General features: G+C 47.5%; 1 protein-coding gene across 1 annotated transcript in view; it reads right to left on the minus strand.

Moving 5' to 3' along the window:
- Positions 1 to 24,415, minus strand: part of DNAH5 (dynein axonemal heavy chain 5) — a 4,235,244-nt gene that overhangs the window by 4,072,782 nt on the left and 138,047 nt on the right. Inside the window, exon 2 of the mRNA XM_069613779.1 lies at positions 23,762 to 23,896. Within this exon, the coding sequence (XP_069469880.1) occupies positions 23,762 to 23,896 (135 nt within the window). The remainder of the gene's footprint in view (positions 1 to 23,761; positions 23,897 to 24,415) is intronic.

Raw genomic sequence — 24,415 nt, forward strand, 5'->3', positions numbered from 1 at the left:
GACCACAGAGGTAAGATACGATAAATAACATGTATCATCCGTAGCCCATATGGCACTCTCAGCCACTACACTGCAGGCTGTACTTTATTCTGATGAACACAATGTAATAGCTTATTCATGTCTATTACAGGAATGTACAACCCTCGCATAAGCCCTCTGTCATATCTGTTGATTCATCAACTTAGTGGTGCTTACGGGCACACTCCAATAGCATTCGCCAATGTAATTTCTTGACCTGACATACAACACGGAGCAGACGGTGTTTAAGCAAAATCTTTAACGTTTACCAGATGTGTGCGTATCAAAACAAAAAAGAGACAAAAAACTCTTGGCATCCCATTGGTAACTCTATTCATTAGTTCAGACAAATAAGGATATAACAATATAGAGTAAACAAGTTTAAATTGACAAAATTACCAGACAGCAGGTAACAGTGAATGAGAACTAATTATTAAAAGTTTATTTGACAGGTTGGGATTGATCCCATGACTTATTGGAACTTGCTGAAAGGCCGCGTTTCAAATTTACAAAACAATACCATTTGGTAAGAACTTTCTGTTTCATATTTTAAGTTACCCAATATATGGCTCAGAATTATATACAGTATGATATAATAGAAAATTGAACTCACAGGATTTTCTTTTTGTCTTTTCTCTTTGTGTTTCTCCCATTTTTTGATTTTTTACTTGCTTTCTGTGTTCATATGTAACTTACCTACCGGAATGGTGCAACAATTCCTGTTGAATGTTAATGTATCCTATTGATGTTGTATTACTATTTAGCCATGATTTGAAAAAGACGGCTAAGTCCTTCGAAACACGTGTTATCCCAATAGGGCACTCGTTCACATAAATATACCACTTCATAATTACAATCATACTGAGTTGAATTATTATTTTTTGGATTTTTGGCGCATGAATGCAAGAGGTGTAACTATACTCATATTACTGCCTTTTAAAACAGAGTGGAGGAACCATTATTACTCCGCTGTTACTCTGTTCATGCGACAAACCTATTGCTCTAATAAGGGCGCTGAGGTCTACCCTTACAAGTGTCCACTGAAAAGGTTCCTTATCTTAATTCATTATTCTTATTAAGAATAGCAATCAGAAGTTCAAGGTGAGTCAAACCTGTAACACATTCAGAATGCAAATCAGCTATTCTTGGGGAGTAAAACCAGGTTATGTATACTTTTCGAATACAGACAGTAATTCAAGGGTAGTAGACCCTGTCAGTCATGCAGTGACCCTCAGTTAAGAAATCACTTAGTATACCAACCCTGTTGACAGGATAATTTTCTGAATAGTGGAACACAAATGCATGGAAAGTATGAACCTATAACTACATTTAGGATAACCCTCAGTTATACTAGGTGAGTAAAAACCTAATTGTGTAATAACACTATTATGGTTGCTTTTCAGATCAGTGGAACACAGACAAAGGTAAGCAAGAACTCTTTACACCAATTTAGGAGTGCACCAGGCAGACCAAGGTCAGCTAAACCAAAAGTACAAGTTTTAAACAATTTTATTGGTGTTCATTATTAAACATGGAAGGTGCATGGGCGCTACGCGTATCATAAATCCACCAAATATAGGAATCTTCCCACCTCCCTTGCATACCCAATGTAACCAACTAACCAAAACCTACAAACAATGCCTTCTGTGCCCTCTCCACCAACAAGTCTGTGGGCTGCCCTATATCTCCTCCCAGTACAGTACACTCACTGTCACAGTAATTGCATAATCAAGTTTGACGATGGTTTGTGTGCGTAGTATCCAAGGGTTCTAGCATTGTCTGAGTTAAAACATTCCAAGAAGCAACATCATTGCTGGTCTCTTAGTCCCAAGTACTCAGCCCTATGCCAGACCACAGTCTCTGCTAATGCCCATTTATGCAGGTCTCCCCACCACGCTGCGACACTGGGGCCTTCTGCTGCTTTCCAGGACATCGCAATCCTGCACTTAGCCAACACACAGACAAGATCCTTCATTTTCGTAAGGCGTTGTGCTCCTTTCTTACGTGGAAATAACCCCAATAAGCATGCTTTTGAGGGCCATTCACTCATGTCTATGCCTCCCCTAGACACCCAATCCGCAATCTTTTCCCAGTACTCTCAGATCAACGGGCAAGACCACAACATGTGTAGAAAGCCTTGTCCTCTGTGCACCTGGCGCATTGCTGTCTGACTTCTCCCTGAAACTGAGAGATCTTGTAAGATGTCAGGTAAGCTCTATATGTTACGTCCAATTGTGTAAGTCCAAACCTGGCATTTATGGAAACTTTTTTAGGATACAATAAAACCCTTGCCCACTCCGTATCTGAGAACGTCCTGCCCAATTCTGCTTCCCATTTAGCCCGCACCTGCAAGTCTGCAATGTGAAGTCTGACCAGGAGCAGCTTGTAGAGTCTGGAAACCATGTTGCCCCCTTCAGACATAGCATACATTGCCTCTAGCAATGCCTCACACTCTATGCCATCTCAGAGTTGAGGACTCCTACGTTCCATATCCTGTGTCAAGCTGAAGTGCAGTAGAAATTGATCCCTGTGTAAGCAGGACCATTCGACTAGAGCAGCGAAGTATGTCATCTTCCCCTCTTGGAGCATGTCCCAAGTGTAGCCACCCTGCTACCCTCCCAGTACTTCCTGATCCCCTGTACATTGGGTAGCTGTCCCGCCAAGACCGTGACCAGCGGGATGTGGGGGGAATAAGGGTCCAACACCCCCAAGAGTTTCCATGTTCTGCGACAGAGGGACTCACCCAGTGTTAACAGGTGTAGTGCTCGATCACCTCTGGACTTGCGCACCCCTAGTAACTCCTTCACGTAATATTGCCGTGTGGAGGGCTGCAAGCGCATCATGTCCAATAGTGGCTCATCGGCTAGCCAGCTCACCGTAATTTGCAGTTGCCCCGCGAGGTAGTAGAAATCAAAATTATGTATTCTAATACCGCCTGCCTCATAGGACCTCTGAAGCATGCTTAAAGCCATTCTAAACCCATAGTACACTTATTCAGAATGGCACACAGCTATTCCAGGTACGCTAAAACCCAAGACAGACTTATTCTTAACCAGCTATACAGCAAGTTAGGGGAAGCAAGGCCCAGTCGGTAAACTTATACATGTATATTCTGAAAGAAATAGTTAGGTCAAGCCAACAGCATTACTTTTGGGAAGAGGTGGACCCAATTCACAGGTAAGTAAAATAACCTTATATATGCTTTTCAGAATGGCAAACCACCTTCAAAGGATAGTAAGAACTTTAGTAACTCCTCCTATTTCAGCGGGACAGTTACCAAACCAACTCTTTCACAAGTAAGTAACTTTTAAACACTTGTTATACTTTTCAAGGCAGAATCCTTTTCTTATCCAGTCTTTCCCTAGTCTATTGCATGAGTTCTCTTAGAGGCAGAAGAGGGACCCTAGTGGTCTTAGGTCCCAGCTGTAGGCAGGGTGAGATAGGGTTTAGTTGCAGGAAAAGTCAGAGTTCCAGACGAAGTCTCTTCAAAACAAGTAGTTCACTTTAGAGTTAGTTAGGGTCCAGGGACTTCATAGAATACACCATAGAGGGATTCCAGCAGTGGGCCTGGGTGAACTGGATGAGAGGACTCCCAATCACATGAATAACCCCAAATGCTACACAGGACTCACACAAGGCTTAAGGTAGGTTAACCACAACATCTTGATCGCACGTCTCCATGATACCCTTGGAATCACAGTCAGGCTTTAGCATGGTTAACCTCCTTTCTCTCCGACCACCCATCCCAGGTGGAACTCAGAGCCTTTCTCTCGAATATCGCTCTCTCAACCTGTGGTGTCCCCCAGGGATCTAACCTATACCCCTGGTTCTTCAACATCTACATGGCTGCCCGGGCACGTGCTTTTGCCACTTTCACCTCTAACTTCCAGTACTACTCAGATGACATGCAACTATCTTTCAGGCTACCCTCAGCCGCTGCCTCCTCCTCCTCCCTCATATCTGACTGTCTGTCTGCTACACAGTCATGGTGTGCTGCAAACAACCTCTCCCTCAAGGCCAGTAAGATTGAGATCATTTGCATCCCTGCTCTCGCTTTCCCACTTTCACTCTGGCCGGCCTCCCTTGGCCCTGCGCCTGCACCCTCCTGTGAGGCAAAAAACCCTGGGGTCATCTTCGACTCCAGTCTCTCCTACTCCTCTCACATCTCGGACATCTCTAAAAAGTCTATCAACTACACCTCCTCAGAGGTACTCTACCATTTCTCACTTTCCCCCAGCGGCTCACTGTCTCCAGAGCCCTGGTTCTCTCTAGGCTGGACTATTGCAACAGCCTCTTCATCAACCTCCCTGCTTCTGCCCTGCACCCTCCTCAAGTCATCCAGAACAGAATCGCAAGACTTATCCTTGGCCTCAAGCCCAGGGACCACATCTCTCTGGCACTGAAATCCCTTTACTGGCTCCCACTGGCTGCAAGGATTAAGTTCAGGACCCTCTGCATTATTCACAAAGCTTTCTGGGGCCTGGGACCTACCTACTTGCAGCGCTGCCTACCTAAATACTGTCCCTCACGAGCCCTCCGCTCATCTAACTCCAACCTTATGCGAGTGAGCAGGTTCTCCAAGCCGAGATTTGGAGGGAGATCCCTATCCTCAGGAGGTGCCTCCCTCTGGAATAGCTTCCCTGCCGCCTCTGTCTTTTTTTAATCAATCTTTTTATTAAGTTTTTCAAAACAAGAAAACGACAATCATAGTGCACAGTAGCAGTGGGAGTCCCCTCACCGGGGTGGGGGAAATGTGAGGGTGTGGGGGGATTCTGCAGCACATAACACAACATTTTGACAGTACTTGACACGTTGGGAACAGAAGATTTGTACCTTCCACCAGGTGGGCACACAGCGTGCCCGGGCGCTCCGCTTGCCCCAGCATGGTTTCTATGTTTGTTCTTCCTACTTCCCCCGCATTTTCTGGAACTTCCGGGGACACCCCTGGCATTGTAAATTCGTCTTTCAAGTGAGGCGCATCTGTCCATTTTATTGGACCATCGGTCTATGCTAATCGTATCCGCCGAGCCCCAGGTGGCAGCCGTTAGCCTCTTACCTGCCCCTAGTGCTACCACCAAGAATGTCTTCTCATGTTTCGTAAGGTCGGTTTCACCTCCTATTCCCAAGAGGATGAGTTTTGGGTCCATCGGGATTTTAACGCCCATTGTTCTTGAAAGGTGCTGTAGACATGCTGTCCAGAACTCCTGCAGCACTCCGCAATCCCAAATCATATGGTAGAAGGTGCCTTCCGCTCTCTTGCACCGGAGGCATCCTGTATCCTCCTGCCCTCCCTAGGTAGCCATTGCGTCAATGCCTATTTCCCTCGGGGACATCAGTGCCTCGGTCCACTCCACCGCCTCCAGTGCCCCAAAGTCCTGTTCCCATTTCCCTCCAAGGTGGGCAAGTTCCCTTGAGCCAAAGGAGTTGATTGCCTGATAGAGGGTGGAGGTTACCCTGAGGGGGATGCATTGTGGGAGGACATTTGTTTCTAGGGGGTAGCAGGCGGGTATGTCCGTGAGGTTTGTGAATTGGGTGTTGATAGCGTGTGTGAGTTGGAGGTATCTGAAGCGGTCCATGGGTCCTAGTCCGTGTTTTTTTTGTAGGGTTTCAAAGTCTATCAGTCGCCCCTCATGGATGATGTCTGCCAGTGTGGATATCCCTTTCCTCTCCCAGGTTTGTTTCGAAGTGGCCCATTCTTTGGATTTCTGGAAGGTGTGTATTGTGCCATAGGGGTTGGCTCAGGGTTGGTCTGCCACTCCAGCCGATATATATATGTGTATTTCTTTCCAGACTCGTTGGATGTGAAGGGACCCGCTCAGTACCCCTCCTAGGTTCTTTTTGTCGTCGTATAGTATTTGTAGGGGGAAGGGGAGTCGGTGTCCCTTGTTTCGATTCCGGTGTGTGGGAGCTGTGGGTCCCCGTGTAGCCACTCATTTGCCACTCCTGCCTGTGCAGCCCAGTAATATGTGCGGATATTGGGTAATCTGATGCCTCCCTTCCACACTGAGAGGTGGAGCATTTTTAGCACAATACGCGGCTGCTTCCCCCCCAAAGTAGTGTGCGTGGGGTCCTGTTGATGTCTGCAAATGTTGCGGCTGGGATGGGGAGAGGGGCGACCTGGAGGACGTATAGGAACTGCAGGACTGCCAGCATCTTAAACAGTGCTGCCCTCCTGTTAGGAAAGCTTTCATTATTGTATGCAATTTTCCTTCCATGTGGCAACCCCCAAACTTTTTGCTGTTGTTTTACACCCTGATCTAGACTTTGCCAGAGAAGCGCAGCCTTCTGCCTCACTCCTCTGGGCTTTTGCTCAATTCTTATGGGGAAACTGACATGCCCTTAAGACAGTCAGTACTGGGAGACTTTGTTTCCCTTAGTCCTTTCCTCATGTTGCAGCTTTTCTGTAACAGGAAACAAGAGTGCATTGTAACTTACTTTACCATGCTCTTGGGTCTCTAGTCATTCCAAAGGCCCTAGAAACTCTCGCTGGACTTATTATGAACTGTGCAAGTGTGTCACGGACAGGACTGGTGGCAGCTATAGTTTCTCTTGTGTTTTGAACCCCTTTTCGCCATGTTATCCGCGCTTACCGCGTTTGGCACAAATGAGTGCCTGGCTCCAAAATGGCCATGCCACAAGGTTCTTTGTCCTGTACTCTGACCGTCTTGCCCCTTCACCTTCCCCAGGTCGAGCCGACCCGGGTCCGTCCTTATTTGGTCATGCACTTACCAGCAAAACCCAACGCTTTTGCGGGCTTCTGCGTGCCTTGTGTGTGCCTCCGGGATGTGGGCTGGGATGTCTGTTCCCAATACACATCTTGGGTGCCAGAGAATCTAGAGTGTCCTGAATGCCTGGGACCACCGTGGTCTGTGATAGGTCCACGTATGGTGTGAGTGTTTGTGAGCAGATCTCCCATTCGGTCCTCTCTGTTTTGGCGCGAAAGGAACTTTGGATAAGCGGATGCTGAAAACACCACTACCATGTCGATCTCCTGAGTTCACACCGAACAAGGGATAAGGAGCCAAGTATCCTGCAACAACAAGCTGAGTCGAGGAACCGCTGGTGACCCGCTGAAGGTTTGGCACCCTGAGCCGCTGTCGTCCTGCGAGACCCCTCTGCATCTGATCATCCCAGAAGGTCTGCAAAGGCACTTCGACCCATTGGAATAGTGGGATCAACTATTCCCGGTGCCTTCATCAAACCCTGCAAGTAAGCCTCTTCGGAAGTGTCCCTGGACTAACCAGTGGGCTGACCAGCTTACGCAGAACACTTTGCTCTGTCACCACCGCCGTTTCGGGGAAGCCCTCGAAACCTGTTCTACTGCTTGCTCTGCGTCCACGGCACCCTCACACCGAATTTCGTACACTTGGCATTCCCAGGACTGAAGTAAGACGAGTGCGCCCGGACCAGAGTAAACGCGGTTGCCGTGTTGCCCTGCTGCGGTAACAACCTGTGCACGTCCGCTGCATTTGGGACACCCTCCATCCTGCTACACAGAATCTACACGGTGTCGAGACGTCCTAATCATTGCAGCTGAACCTGCCAGCAACGTGAACTGAACTGGAGAAGACTGGGTCTGCCTGCGTCGGGGACCGGTGAGTAGTCCATACCCCAACCAGTGGCCCCTCGCGCAGGAGCTCGTTTCTTTTCTACCGCTGTTGTGAAATAGCGACTCTATCCCGCACTCTCACCCTGCCTCTGCCCACAAGTGGAGGCCTTGCTTGAGTAGTGGGGACTTGTTCTGCATCGCTTCATTCACCTTCCTGAACTGCCTGAGACCCTTGAAGAGACCCTACTTTATCCATTGGCACCAGCGCGTGCAGGTACTTTTGAGCATAAGGCTCCTCTCTTCGTAGGGCTCGGACTTCCTCCTAGTTAGGTGTGTTTCTGATGTCGAAATGGGTCTAATGATTACTTGCACTGCCTGTTTTCCTCCCCATCTAGGTGGTCTACATATTACGTGCTCATAACTCCTTAGACCCCTCGGTCTTGTATATATATTGTATTGATTGTGATGTGTTGGTTTACTTTCGTATTATTGTGATTCTTTGCTGTGGTCGATGTTGCAACGGCCTTGTAATAAATGTGTCTATATTTCTAATATAACACCTGTATGAAGTAATTTGTAAGTTTCCTTGCTTTGTGTGCTCATTGAGGTCTTTCTGTCACCCTCACCCCTCTTGAGACTTAGTCTTGACCGCCGCCATCGCTACCCTGATTGGTCTGGCTTGTCCAGAGGTTACCCTGTTCCAAGAAACTAGGCTGGCCTTCTGAACCTCTGCCCCTCTAGGTCCGAGTTCAGAAATCCATCTTAACACCTCCCATGTAGTGAAAGTGGTAACGTGTGTCAATGGGGGGCTAAGGGGGCTATAGCCCTATATCTTTTGGTTGTAGCCCCGGATAGAATCTCAGGAGCTACAGCCAAAAGACTAGCTAGCTCCCAGTCCCAACAGTTCCGACATCAGCGTAGCCCCGGGTCTTTTCCAGACCTAGCAACTCCCCTGCCCTGAGTCCCCCAAAGTGTTGGTATTGCCCTAGGGTTATGGTCACTATCGGGCAGGAGACTTTGGGTTTACTGAGATATAACAGGAGATCGTCCACGTATAGCGAGACACGTTCCTCGCCACCCTTTGGCCAAACAAAGCCCTCCCATTGTGTGTCTGTGCATAGCCTGATCGCTAGAGGTTCAATAGCCAGGAGGAATAGTAAGGGCTAGAAGGGGCAGCCCTGCCAGGTCCCCCGGTCCAGCAGGAATATCCTGGATGTCTTCCCGTTGACTTGTACGGATGCCACCAGGAGGGTTTAGAGAAGCTTGACCCATGCCATAAAGTGTTGCCCGAAACCCATACGTTCCATTATAGACCACAGGGCGTCCCATCCCACCGAATCAAAGGCTTTTTCAAAGTCGACCGCAAGGAGGGCCAGCAGAGACGAAATCTCACCTGCCCGGTCAAGCGCGACCTGGACCCTGCAAAGATTCATTAGTGTGGATTTACCTGGCATAAATCCGCATTGGTCCGGGTGGATTAGGGACCCAATCACCTAGAGCAGTCTATTTGCGAGGACTCTAGCTAGTACCTTGGCCTCTCCGTTTATTAAAGATATGGACCTGTATGTGGCACAGCTCTCTGGGGGTCTCCCTGCCTTGGGGATCATTACAATGGTCGTTTTCCGGAGGTCCGGGGGGAGGGTACCCCATTCCTATCTGCGGTGGAACATGCCGTGCATGTGCCTCGTTGTTTCTCCCAGTCTTTTCCACATCTCTACCGGAAATCCGTTGGGGCCAGGGGTCTTTCCTGTTTGTAATTGTGAGAGGGCTTCCCCTACCTTGTCCTCAGTAATGTCTGCGTCTAGCTGCGTTGACGGTGAACCTGTGAGGTATTGGATCGTGAACTGAGTCTAAGAAACATAAGGTATTGGGTTCCTGTGCTGGTGGGGAGTATAGTTCCTCATAATATTTTGCAAAGGCCTCCGCAATCTCGGAGTCACTCGTTAAACATTTCCCTGTTCTGAGTTCAGATAGTCCTTACTTGCCCCTTGCTCTGCTCTTGCCGCTCTAACCAAGCTAGGGTCTCGGTTGATTTGTCCCCCCGCTCATATATCTGGCTCCAGACCAGCCACTGGGCAGTTCGAGCATTGTCCAGAGCCCTTTCTTTCAGAATTGCTTGTGCTGTCTTTAGGGCATTGTGTGCCTCATGAGTTCCCTCCTCTAGCAGTTGTTCCTCCCGCCTGGTTACTTGGATCCCTGCTTCAGTGATTGCCTCGTTGTGCCGCTTACGGTGAGCGGCCACCAAGGATATTGCTTCCCCCCTTATGACTGTCTTATATGCTTCCCACCATATTATTGGGCAGTCCACCGCTTCTTCATTTAAGTCAAAGGGCCTCATCACGAGTTGGGCAGTATTAGCCCTACCGCCAAACCCCCGGCGCTATTAGCGCCGGATCACGGGTTTGCCGGTAATGGAATTCCACATTCCCCACTGATCCCATTCGGGAATGCCCCATTCCCCATTGGGCTCAATGGGGAATTTTCGCGCCCTTACCGCCAGCGGATTTCCCGCCGGCGGTAATAGCGCGAATTTTCAGCGGATTTACTGCCAGCTCAGAGCTGGGAAGAAATCCCCCAAAGCCCTGATGTGGCGGACCCTTAAATCCGGCGGTTATAGTGCGACCTCCGGATTTAAGCGTTACCGCCAAACTCGTGATGAGGCCCAAAGTATTCCGCCGTTTGTTCGCAAGTCCTTCCATTATTTCGGGTTTCGGGTATCCCCAGGTAGTAGGCGTTCAGGCGCCAATTGGGTTCTTGTTTGTGTGATTTCCCTTTGAGTTTAAACAGTAGGGGGGAGTGGTCAGAGATCCCTCTTGCCAGGAATTCCGTCGATAATAGTCTGTGGGCCATGTTCTTTGGAGTGAAGATATAGTTGAGCCTAGAAAGGGACCTGTATGCATTGGAGTAGAATGAGTAGCCCCTGTCTAGTGTGTGGAGTACCCTCCATGTGTCAGATAGCCCCACTGCCTCGGCAAAGGTGTAGAGCCTGGTCGGGGTATCCACCTTCCTGTTGCCCATGTGTGTTCTGTCCAGAGCTATCTCCATGACTTTGTTAAAGTCCCCCCCAAAGGCCCATGAATCCGCTCGTTCCTCCAAAATTTCGTCCTGTAGCTCAGTAAGGAGTTCCGCCGTCAGTGTTGGGGGCACGTACACTGCTAACAGGCCCCAGATCTCCCCCCACATTTCCCCATGTACCATCACAAACATGCCCCGGGGATCTGCTCTCACCTTTCTGGTCTTAAATGGGACCCGTTACTGTAAGAGGATCATGACCCCGTTGGAACCTCTGGAAAATCCTGCCAGGTATGTATTTGGGGAGTTTGATTTCCTAAAAAGCCCACTATTGGTGCCAATCAGGTGGATTTCTGTGATAAATGTAATATCAGGGGAGTGTCGGTTGAGGTACTGAAGTACCAGTTTTCGCTTTATGCCAGACCCCAAGCCATTTACATTCCAGGTCAGCAGGGATTTTGGTGTTGACTGAGCTACGTCTGTGTGTCTTCTATTTTGGGGTTGTTTGGAAGGATCTGGTGTGTCTGTTGTGTCTCTGTCGTGTCCGTCGCTGTGAGGCGCCTTGGGCACCTCGGGCCCCGTTGCCCGCTGTAGGGTCCCCCCTGTGTTCTACGTGTGCAAACACTAAAACCTTAAACTATGAAACATGGGCCATTGCCGCCTCTGTCTTGAGCCTGATCTTCTTAAGTTCTGGAATCTTCTCAAGGCCTTCCTCTTCTCCTCTTCCTTCTCTCTCCCTCTACCCTGCAAACCTAGCTCTCTGCTCTTTCCCTCTCTCCCTCCTCTTCCTTACAGCTTGCCGACTGGCCGCCTGGCGTACCTCAGAGTCTCATAGGTCTCTGGCTCCAAAGCCAGTCCTCTCTCGCACTAACCTCAGGGCCCTACATCCCTCCCACACACACTGCAGTTGAAAATTAACCCAAGAGAGTGGCTCTCTCTGCACCTAACCCAGCCACTACCAACCGGATGCACTTGGACCTTTCCCCCTCCTTGTGACCGTGTACACTTGCACAATCCGCACACATTGTGCCTGAAGATCGTCTGTCTGTTCTCCCTTATCGTCACCCCTTAATTGCACTGGTTAAAACTGCGGAATCGCTGTCAGGTCTATTTGCTGTAACTCAAACTGTTAAATGTATTTTGCGCACTTACTCTGCCTGTGCAGACTATTATCGGCTCCGAATTTCAAGGGCTCTGAGCGACTGTTGTTTTTTCCCCTGTTCCCACCCTCTTTGAGCACTTTGAATCACTTGCCTGTATATAGGTGCTTTATAAATAAACAATACCATACCATACCATACCATACCAGGTAATACCCCAGCCAACACAGTACCTCAGCACAGAAGAAGAGTTTGCAGCAGGACTTCTTCAGGATCTGCAGCCAAAAACCTGGTAGATGAATTCCTTATCGTGAAGACTGAAGACAGGACACTGGAAGGGATCTTGCAGCAGGGATCAACGGGGAAGGCTCCAAGCAACAGTTTCTTTGTGGCTGGATGAAGCTCTGTGGTTTTGGTGCCTTTTCAGGTGCCAGGAGAAGACTGAATATCGTTGGTCGGATTCTCAGAATTTATCAGGTCCAGCACTCTGGTGAGGGTATTTATTTGACTCAAATCTAGTCTCTGGAGTTCCAGCAGGATGCCACCAAAGTTTCTGTGTGGTTGGAATTCGGAAGACTGTGCACCGCAAAATGGCTTGAGGTCCCAGGGTTTTGGGGTATTGCAGCCCTGCAGGGTTGCAGCATGACGTGGGATGGCTCAAAATGCAGGTCTTCTTGAGTCTACTGGATCTCACCAGGTTCTGGGTTGTGGTTGTCATTTTTGGGACCCCCGGGTTGATTGGAAGGAAGGGTTCAGCAATCTCTGGTTACACAGCAGGCTCTCCGGTCACTGGAAATCACTACAGCTGTTTCTTCATCTTCCTGTTCAGTTTCAGCTCCAGTGGTCGACTTGCCAGCAGCTTCCAGGTTCTGAGTATTTAGCAGGAACTACAGCACAACTTCTGCAATCTCCCCCTGCATTATACAGACAGAGGCCGTCTGGCTGTCCAATCAGGACAGCCAGCCACCCACTGGGAGTTGTTTCCTTTCAGGCAGGATGGAAGACAAAGGGATGACAGTAGTTCACCCAAGTATATAAAAGAGAAATTAACAGGGGAGCCCAAAGGGTCGACCCAGCCTAAGCTCAAAAGTTATAGGAAACTATAACTTCAACCATACACTATGGAGAGACATAAAAGGTCACCCATAAAAAGAGCAAAATACTTGGTGAGAGGGGATAAAGATTCCCATTCACCTAGGGACAAGGTAAAATAGTTACCAAGTCGGATTCCAAGATGGCCGCTGCACCGTGAAGGTGCACACTCCTGAGCTCTGTCTGGGTGGGAGAAAATAAGGAGACATAAGCACTTCAAAAGTAGCGGAAAACATACCCTTGCAGCCGCCGAGACCCACAAAGAAGGAGGATCAGACTGCAGGTCTGAAAAGAACAGTAATCGGTTGCAACATGCCTTCACAGCAGACCCGAGGGAGAAACTCAAGACGCAGCACACTCCGGAACTGGCCCCACTGACAGACTGAAGAGGGGGAAGAGGCGGAGGAGAACTGAAAACCCACCAACGAAGCAGATGCAGGTAAATGGTCTAAGCCCCGCCGTTATAAGAAGCCTCAGACAACTTTATGTGTGCAGAGGAGCCGTAAACAGAGGTGGCGGACTGAGCGAGTGCGGCGGCGGCTCAGAGTGGAAAACGGCCGGGGCAACTGGCATGATACAGCTGGACACTAAGTAGCGAGAAGGGAGAAGAAACAGCACGTCAGTGCCAGCCCCACGTCTCAAGGGCCATCAGGGAAGCGGCAGTGAGCCCCAACGCATCCCAAGTAAGCCCGGGAGGGAGCCAGGAGTGCAGTATCGAGAGGATCTGGAGGAAGGGCTCAGCAGTGCAACGTCGAGTGGAGGAACGGGGTAAGAGCAGCGGGGAGCGCCAGGCCTACCAGAACATTATTACTACGTAGATGCAGTGGGTCAGCGCACACCGCAGGGCAAAGGTGTAAGGACAGCGAAGTTGCCCCCACCGTTATAACGCGGCAAAAGAAACACCCGTTCGACAGTAATACCCCAGAACCGGCTCTGTTGAAGGGCTCGCGAGGGGGAAGCGTAACACACGTTGAGAGGGGGAAAATAACACATGAGCCATCAGCTAACAGAACGTGTGCTCAGCGAGTCCGCAGAGGAGGCATGCATTTGCCATTATAATACATTAAGGAGAGAAAAGTGGCCGCAGCGGCAGAACATTAAACCCCCAAACCAACAATTAAACACAAAGCAATACCCAAGACCAGGAATGTGTGGGACAAGAAGCAAATCTGAGCAAAAGGGGGCGAAGTCAATAGAAGCAAAGCAGGAAGGATAAAACGGGGTACCACCCCTCACCTCTAGCAATGCGTAAAGGTGTGGTTGCGTAGGGGGCATGTGATACGCCGGACTAAGGCCCAACTGGATAATATTCAACACTGAAAGCAGGGCAAGCAGCCCACATACGCTGGGGGAAAAAAGGGTCTGCCAAATGTGGAGCAGTCCTCCCCCAATACAGCAGCAGGAGCATCCTCTCCCCATTCTCTGCAGCAATCGGAGGAAGGCGGAATGGAGCCACCCACGGCTTGAAGAAGGAGCTGGAGCCTCAGAATAAAAGGTACACAGTGCGTGGGATTTTAACTAAGCGCTCGTAAGAGGAGAGGTGGGGGAAGACACTGCAAGAACAGAAAGGGGGTGAGGAGGCACCAGGAAAGAGACAAAGAAACGGTTGTGAAGCACCTGCCATAAAGGGGAGCAAGCAAACCAGGGAGTACACCCCCCCCACGACAACAGGAGACAGAGAGTGCGAGGGGCAAAAGGTGGAGTGTGGTGCTGAAAAGGTTACGCTCGCTGCCGGGCCAGCGACAGGAGAATTGGTGGGGATACGGGAAGCCAAGCACACAGAAGGATCAGACAGTGTAGGAGAAACTCGGAAAGAGGAAAGCCAAAGAGCCCCTCCCCTGCCTCCCACCTCCAGGAAAAGTAGAATTCGGCCCACCCACAGAAGAAGAGGTCGAGAAATAGAGAGACATGAGGCCGAGGTCAAGTGGTCACGAGCTCTAGAACAGCACAGGCTTTGTGAAAGAGGGGTGAAGAATTAGTATCCAGCTGGTCCGAAAGGAGAGGAAGGATTGACAGTGAGCAGAGAACGCACATCTGCAGCATAATTGGCAGACTGCAAGTGGAAGGCGACCGACCCGTAACCCCTCCAACCCCCTGGACAAACAGTTGGTGGAACGAACACAGGGGAGTTGCCCAGAGAGTCCCCTGATGCCAGGGTCTAAGCTCAGAAGCGCCCCAACAAGAGCAAAAGGGTCAACAAGACTACAAGATGGGGCAATTGGAAAGGTGCTGGAGACAGCAACAACAGGTGGATACTCCATTAACCGAACCATCAAAGGAGACAGTGGGGAAGGTTGACACAGACACATCACCTAAGATGGCACTAGACAAAGAAGAGCTATTTGAATGTTTGAAGGGAATGGAAACCAGGATGATGGACTCCTTTCAAGACCAATTCAGGGAAAATGAAAGAGGAGCTGAAGTCATCACTACAAGAGGTCAGAAGGGAAATTAATGATCTGGGCGATGGAGTGGATGTGGTTGAGAATGGCCCATCTACCATGTCAGAAGAGGTGAAACGGAGCAACATTCTGTCCAGGGCAACACATAATCTGGAAATTCAGGCAGAGGACCTGGAAAATAGATCCTGCAAGTCCAATATCGGGGTTAAGGGTTTGGTCACATCAGTTATGGACAGAGACTAAAAAGATGCCATGCAGCATTGCTTTAGCAGCCTCTTAAATGGAACCCAACCCGAAGAAGTGCTGATAGAGTACACAGAATTGACCCTAAGAGGAGAGAACCAGGGGCAAGTCCCCGAGATGTGCTAATAGCGCTGACCTCGTACATCCTGAAGGAGGGAATTCTGAGAGTGGCAAGAACGCAATCTGACCTGACGATTAACCGAAGCCGAATCCAGTTGTATCAGGATCTAGCCCTGTCAACATTACACAAGAGAAGACTAATGCAGCCGGTCATGAAGGCACTAATGGCCAAACACATAGCTTACAAATGGACATTTCCATTCAGGCTGCTCTTCACATGGGAAGGCAAACAGCAGCAAATTTTCACGTGTAAGTAGGTACTAACATTGTTGCAAATGGAAGGGGACCAGAATCAAGAGGAACAGGACCCAAAATGGGGCACCTCAAAAGAAGCGGACAGATCTTGGGAATGGTCGACGAACAAGAGGAAGAGGCTTGGAAGAGAAGTAAAATTGACAGAACCCTATAAGAAATGATAAAGGAGTGTAGTAAAGCCAGGGAGGTGGTCTATTAAAATGTGGTCTGGAGGGTGGAGAAGGGTCACAAAACAATAAACAAGGTAAAATGAAGCCTGGACGGAGGAGGGAGGGCGACTCATCTTGGAATCCAATTCAGGGTACAGAATTATCCTGGCGTAGAGAATTCCCGGGAGAGTTCAAGGGCCAACGCCCTGGGAGGAGACCAGGGAGGGTTCGGAAGAGAGGCCTGGCCACTTTGGGGTAAAGGGAAATGGGGAAGTTGGGGATGGGGGACACTGAGGGGGTAAGGGACTTGGGGGTGGGGAAGGGAGTTGGGGAAGGGTTGCAGTATGATTTAGAGTTCTGGGGTTAATTGGCAGGGTTTAGGGATTGGAGGTCCATGAAAGGAGAAGGGTGTAGTAGCCTTAGGCGCATAGTATTCAGTCCTATAGACAGACTGAATGGCTGAAGCAAGGATTATAACCCTGAATATACAGGGGTTAAATTCACCAATGAAACACCTTTCAATTTTGGGGAGACTTGTTGAATTGCAGGCATCAATATCGTTCTTACAGAAGACACATCTTCTCCATAGAGACGAACGGAGGATGGCGCACAAGGCCTTCCACAAACAATTTTACGCATCAGGTGGGAAAAAGACATAGGGGGGTGGCAATATTGCTCAGCCACGGTCTGGGCTTTAAAATGCAACACCTACATAAAGATACTGAAGGTAGATACTTGGTGCTCAAGGGTACTATAAAAGATCAACTCTACACGCTAACTGAAATGTATGCCCCCAATGAGAAACAAGATACCTACTTAAGGGAGATATTGTTGAAATTGGAAGGATGGTGTAAAGGACAGGTGGTGAAAGGCGGGGATTTTAACTGTGTGATGGATCCTCCTATTTTAGATAAAACACTCCCGGCCTCCAAAGCGCATGGGAAGAACAGGCAGGCATTGGGGATATTCTTTAGGGACCTGGGAGTAATTGAAACATGGAGATTCTTCCATGAACAAAACAAGCAATACACACATTACTCTGCGCTAATTGGGGCAAAATACTTTTCTGACCATGCTCCGGTGATCATACAAATAGAAGTGGGCAATGACAAGGGAAAAAAGCAGAATTAAGGGAGATTGAAGGAGAATATATTACAGGACCGACCACTTAGAGCACATATGGAGGAAACAAACAACTACTTTAAGGATAATGATAATGGGGAGACAGACTGGAGGATAGTGTGGCACACGGGGAAAGCAGTGGTCCAGGGTGAATTCATATCGCAATCCGCAGCATATATTAGAGAGAGAGGACTCATCACTAAAGAACTTGAGGGGGAGCTAAAGGAATCGCAGAAGCAGCACAAAACCCGACAGACACAAAAATCATTGAGAGTCCTATGGAAAATTAGAGCCAAGTTGGAAGCACATGTTGCAGACTGAGTGGCACAAGACACTATTAAACACAAAGCAAACATACTATACAAGGAGGGGGCTGTAGATTTTTAGCAGCTAAACTAAAGAAACAAAAATCACATAACTACATAACCCAACTTAAAAATGAACAAGGGGAACTATGTATGGTGGAGGCAAAGAAATTGGAAAAATTCCACGAATGGCTGCTAAAACAAAAAAACTTAGAACCGTCAAGGCAAACAACCTGTATGTCAACTACGCCCCTTCCCCAAGTCACGGAGGAAGGCAGGGACACACTAAACTGCCCGATAACAGCGCAAGAGGTTAATGACGCAATAAGAGCCTTGCCAGCTAATAAAACTCCAGGTCCTAACGGGTTAAGTAATGGGTACTACAAAACCTTTAGAGCGCAACTGCTGGAAACACCAACACAACTCTTTAATGTCATCAGGGAGAGAGAGGCAAGATAACAGAGAACATGGGGTCCACAACCATATTGATACTTAAACCTGGAAAAGACCCCACAGATTTCGCCAGCTATCGCCCCATTACGCTCTTAAATAGTGATGCCAAGATTTATGCTAAGGTCCTAGCAGCAAGATTAATGAAGGTACTTCCCGGGATCATACATGAGGACCAGGCAGAGTTTTATAGTGGGGCGACACACAGGACAACGTAAGACGTGCCATAGATATAATCGATCTGGAGACAAGAACGGGACAGCGGTTCTCGATTGCAGCGCTAGATGCAAGACAGGCTTTCGATAGCTTAGATTGGGGATATCTACGGCTGGTTCTGGAGAGGTTTTAGTGTGGCCCGATTTTACTAGGATGGTTCTACAAATTTTCAAATCCCAACAACGAACTTCCTAGTTAACGGGCAGAGCTTGGCGCAGATTAAAATATGGAGAGGCACATGTCAAGGAGGCCCCCTTTCGGCGTAATGGCGATGGAGCCCTTTGCGGTGAGGGTCAGACAAGATCAGGGGATTGTGGGGGTGACATGTGGAGAGTAAACACACAAAATCACGCTGTACACGGACGACATATTGTTATTTTTGGGAAACACTAAGGATACACTACCCAGAGTGATGGCAAGGCTGCATGAGTTCGCTAGGATATCAGGTTTCACCATAAACTACTAAAAATCCAAGGCATTAAACATAATGGAGGAGCGAGAAATGATCACAAAACTGGGAAAAACATACACCTTAATCTGGGAAGAGGAGAAGATAGAATACCTGGGGAGAAAACTGATGAGGGAAATAAGAGGGCTGTATGGAGCAAATATAAGACCCCCTCTGGAAGCAATTACAGGATGACATGCATAGATGGGATGCCCGGGAACTCTCCTGGTTCACACGAATTGCAGCAGTCAAAATGACGCTGCTTCCCCACTTGCTTTATCTGGTGGAGTCCCTTCCTGTAGACGTACCGCCCGAATGATTAAGGAACTAGAAACTGCAATGCTCTCCTTTATGGCATGGTAAGAAGCCGAGTTACAAAAGAAGATCCTTATGTGTCCAACACTTCTGGGGGAGCTTGGGGTCCCAGACATAGAGAGATACATCTTACCGGCACACATAGCACCGATGTTGAAATGGGCTGGGCTGGGCAGGATATACCCAAAGGTTGGTGCGGGATAGAACAAGCGGTCACATCCATTCCACTGAGAACATTACAAGCCCTCAGCACTGGAGATCGGGGAGCAGGGGGTCAACTACTGGAAGCCACTAAGGTGTCCTTGCGGGGTTGGGACAAGGCACTCAGTAGGAAGAAAATTAGGCATGGATTACGCCCCTTTTCCCCAATGGCACATAATGCAGACTTCACCCCGGGTCTACAACAACAGGAATTCTGGGAGGCGTGGACGGGAGTGGGAATGATTAACCTAAAATAGATGTTACATGGTGGATCCCCCCCTTCTGTTTGAGGAATGTAAACAAAAGTTTGGTATAGGGGAGAAAGTAAGATACAAATATATACAAATCAGACATTGGATCGCCCAAAGGAAGGTGAAGGAAGCGGGCACTAGAGCCCCGGTGGGGATCGAAATGACCATGCAGGAAGGCGTGACAACCGGAGAAGTAGCAAGACTATATAGGCTGTTAGACAGAGAGCAAATGAGAGACAAGCTGTTGTATAAAGGTAACTGGGAGAAAGACTTTGGGGAACCAATCACAGAAGAGGAATGGGGACAGCTCTGGAGGAGGGCGCACAAAATATCTAAAAGCACAGCCATCAAAGAAACAGCCCATAAACTTTGTTATAGATGGTATATGTCACCCTCTCGCCTACTTAGAATAAATGCAAAGTATCCTCCCTGGTGCTGGAGACAATGTGGAGGGAAGGGGGAACTATACCATATGTGGTGGACATGCCCGAAAGTGGAAATTTATTGGAAAGAGATTCTGGGACATATAAAGGAGATCACAGGGGTAAATCTTCCAATGTCACCAAAGGTGGTCTTATTGGGAGCAGAAGTGGATGGCCTATACAGGGCAACCGGGCATAAGGCCACCTTCATCACACATTTGCTGATGGCAGCGAGAATGACACTAGCACAAGGGTGGAAAACAGTAGAGGGTCCAATAATTGCATAGTGGTGGGTTAAGATATGGGGGGTGATGGCTATGGAGAAAATATACGCCCTGAAAGTGGGACAGTATCTTACATTTTTGGCAGTATGGAAGCCCTTTCAGGAACACATAAAAGACAGAGAAAACTGCTTTCACAAACCTATGGTACTCAAAATTGTTCATATGTGTTGAACTAAAGGAAATGTAAGCAAAGGACTGCCCTTGAGTGAATGGACTGGGATGCGCTAAATCTGGAGGAGGAAGACGAGACCATACAAATTGGGGTTAAGCTGGTGGGAGGGAACTGAAGGGTGAGTATGTAGCTGTTGAGGATGTATCATAGTTAATCTCACAAGCAGGATGTTAGCTGGATAAGTGTCTAGTGGGTACATAGTAACTGGCATGATGCATGTCTACAAGACACAACAACTGATGTACTCATGTTGTGCTCGTGAATGAATAAATAAATTAAATGTGTTAAAAAAAGAAAATAGTTGCCAAGTCCAAGCAAAAGGTTCTGGGGTTGCAGAGATCGGGAAGATTGATTATAATTATGAATATTTTACCTAATACCATCCACTTCAGTATGCAACTTCCTCATTGACTTGTTCAGCACTAAAATGCACACCAGAGAAGCCCTCCCTTTCTCTCACAATCCCACTCCTACTCCCAAACATTTCAGCACATGGGACGCCTTGCAACCCATCGACAGGGACACTCTTGTCACTCTTATAGCTAAAACAAAATCTGAAAACTTCCTGGATGATGAATGCCCACCTCAAGCCTCACCCAACTACATCACCACCCTCGCTCCACACTGCCTCAACACCATCAAATCCTGTCTCTCACATGACAATATTCCCTCTGCACCCAAAACAGGACATATCTCCCCTTGCTCTAAAAACATCTTTCAAACCCACACTATCCAAACTCTACTACCCCATTACTATCCTGCCATACCAGGATCAAGCTTCTGGACATCTTGTACTAAGATCACTGTGTCTCCACTTCTGAATTTCTTTTTTTTTTTAATATGTTTATTTTAAACCAAGGCAGGACAATTTACAAACAACAATGCATGAGGATTTTACTCCTTTTTGACAATTCCCATTAGCTCATACTCTTCCCCTCCCTCCCCCCTCTGGTCTCCAGATTCCTTCCCTCAGTTCCCTTGCTCAGTGGGATCGTCCGCTGCCCTCACCACTCAGATGGGCACTTGGTCCTTCAGGGCCCATCGAGTGCTGGTCATAGTCCAGCACTGGGGCCCAGACATTCTGGAAGCGGTGGAGGACTCCCGCCCTTGACGCGGTCACTTTTTACACACAATCAGGATGTCCCATAATTTACCCCACCAGTGGGCCATGCATGGGCCGTCCGGGGATTTCCAGAAGCGGGCTAGCACAGTTTTTCCTGCCAAGAGGCATTGCGTTGCTAATTTCGCTCTGTTTCCAGAGCGGGGGTATACCCCGGGGGTCGGGACCCCCAGAAGGACCGTTTCGGTTTACAGGGGGGAGTGTCAGCCCGGTAATGTGTTCGATCGGTGCCAGGCACCGTTCCCAGAATTGCCGTATCTTTGGGCAGGCCCACCACATGTGGCAGAAGGAGCCAAATTCGGGGCTTCCTCTCCAGCAGGAAAAGTCCACCCGTGGGTTCATGTGGTGTAGTCTAAAGGGGGGGGGGGTAGTACCATCGCAGCATGAGCTTGTATGCACATTCTTTATTGGTCACACAGGTAGATGAGGAGTGGGTACGTGTCCAGATGTCCACCCAGGTCTGGTCGTCAATCGGGTGACCCAGATCGGCCACCCATTGGGCCATGCATCGCGCTCTTGTGCTTAAGAGGTCCCTCAGGAAGCGCCTGTACAGGGTCGAGAGCCTACCCCGGGATGGTAGGTCCTTAAGCGTCAGTTCCAGGGGAGGAAGGGGGCGAGTGGCAGCATGGAGGGTCTGGGGATGCGAGCACCAGTGCCGGAGTTGGCAGTAAGTAAATCTGTCTCTCTCCTGGAGTTGGAACACCGCCTTACATTGTTCGAAGGTGCAGGGTATGTTCCTGGCGTATCACTTCTGAATATCTTATTGCACACAGTACCTATGTTAGGAAGTAGCTCACAATTGTTTGATTTGTTTAACATAACTGTGTCACACCAGAATTTATTCTGTATATACAGTCCAGTTACGTATGATTTTTTATCGCTAATGACCTGTAAATTGTTTGATGAGGGACATAATTACATGTGTGTACAAAGTAATGAAAACTATGCACTTGGTGATTTTGGATATATGATTTTCAGTATTCATCAGCTTATTGCATTTACTTGATGAGTTGTTTGCTTTTCTATGTGTAATGTTCATTTACAGGACCTATTTATCAACACATATTGTTTTCCTCTGGTTTGGTTCTCTTGCCACACATTTGTCTTTTCCCATTTACATAGCTTACATTTTTTTGTAAATTGTTTTACTTTTTGATTTTTACCTCTATTTTTTTATTATTTATGTTTATCTTCATTTTCGTTTACTTTCCTTATGACTTTCTAATATTGTTCACAGTTTAACACATGTTTTTCAGTTTAACACATTTCCCCTTTTCTGTATTTTTTTTTTGTAATGGTTTTGCCTACCTATCTTTTTTCACCATTACTCCTGCTGCAGATCATGACAGTTTAATCATCTTCGTGGGACGTCATTGTGCACTGTCACGTGATGACGTAATCGCGCAGATGCATCCAAGTGGTTTTGGATGTGATACCTTTTTCAAATGTAACTGCAATTGAGGATCTATGAATCGTGCCTTTGAACGTCTTATAGTCTATTATCTTCCAACGGGCGTCTGCAGGTGAGTCTTACTGTATTGTTTAGTAGACTATGCACAAAAGTTCCCCCTTTCTTTTATTTTTTCCATCTTTTCATTTTTTCCAGTTCCTATTTCATGCAATTTTTACAGTGTTTTTTTTAACACATGCTGACACTGCTGTGTAAAGTATCCCATAGCTAAGGTGCTGGCAGGCATGGTGCGATCTCTAGGGATCTAGAGATCTCCCTTATACACCATTTTCCTGTATTTCTTTTATTTGAGTATTATTTGCTATTTTGGCTGACTACTTTGAAATATTGTTGCTTTTTAGGTGGCAAATTTGACATATCTTCAGGCCAGGTACATGTATAGCTTACACTTGGGAATTCAAACATTTTGAACATTACATTTTCATGTTCTCATTCAGATTTAGTTATATGTATTTTTTTGTTCACAGACATCGTGCTCATGAAGGACCACATATTGTCCGAAATGCATCGGCCAATTTTGTCATTCTACTGATTGTAAAAGAAATGATGACCTGCATTTTGGGATAGAAAGGACACACCCAACAGCCAAATCCACAAGTGGTAGAATGCGCAGTTCTCCATCCATCAACCTAATTTTCCAAGAAATGTCCAGCTTTGGGCAAAAGAGTACATGCGTGAAACGAAGATGTAATTAGTTCAAATGAATAGATCTAGATGAATTAGAACTGTACTTAAACGGTTGCATGAAAAGGGATGCTGATGTAATAAACATTTCGTTAACAATCATGGAATTTCCTTATTGCCTTGCTCAATGATCTTGTGCCATTTTGAAGGCAGAGGCCATTTATTGTCAAATGATCACACATTTCTGTCTTTAAGTCTTTTTGAAATTCTTGCTATTCCGTGTTGGAACTTGCCAGTTGGGAAAGACTTTCAAGAACGGCACTAAGGGGCACACAACATTCAAAAGATCTCAAAATAAGCAGGACTTTTTACATAAGAATGGCATCCTTGGAAGAGAAAGCAGCTGCATTTTTTTCATACCTGGTTGCCTTCGAGAACTGCATCTTCTATCTCTGCTTTCTCCAAATTCAAACAGGCAGCCACAATTCCCAACATATAGTCATGTCTTCCGTCCAACTGAGCCCTTTTTGCCTCCCTCTCTTCCTTTAATTTTTGCTGTAAGAAAAATGTTTTTAAAAAAGACATATTGTATAGACTGGCCAATACCTACATTACTATTGTTTCGTGACTTTTGTTGCACATAGCTGCAGTTAAAAATCTTCGCACCATTACATTTTAATTTGTGTCATAGTGTGACATGGCGTGGATGAAAGTGCAGTGTGCTGGTGTGAATCTCACGATGCAAATGTTACAAATCAATGCAGTTGTGCAATAATACTGACTCAATATAATGGTAATGATGATAGCAATCGTACAAATTCTGAAATTCAGTGCAAAGCTAAATTGCTTCAATCACAATGTAATAGACATTCTATCTGCTTTTGTACAGCATCACCTCAAGTTTGCTCGATGGTGGTTAACCTGCCTTCTCTAGGTGCAGCTATTAATCGCCAGGGAGCATAACCGACGTGTGCTATTGGTCTATGTCTGTAGGCATACCAATGCCTCATAGTTTCTCCTCAATGTTAAACCAGAGTTCAATAACGGGCAGAGTTTGTGAGGTGTTAGTGTCCC

Source organism: Ambystoma mexicanum, chromosome 5p (assembly GCF_040938575.1).
Source record: "Ambystoma mexicanum isolate Mex_15411 chromosome 5p, UKY_AmexF1_1, whole genome shotgun sequence".
Classification (NCBI taxonomy): Eukaryota; Metazoa; Chordata; class Amphibia; order Caudata; family Ambystomatidae; genus Ambystoma; species Ambystoma mexicanum.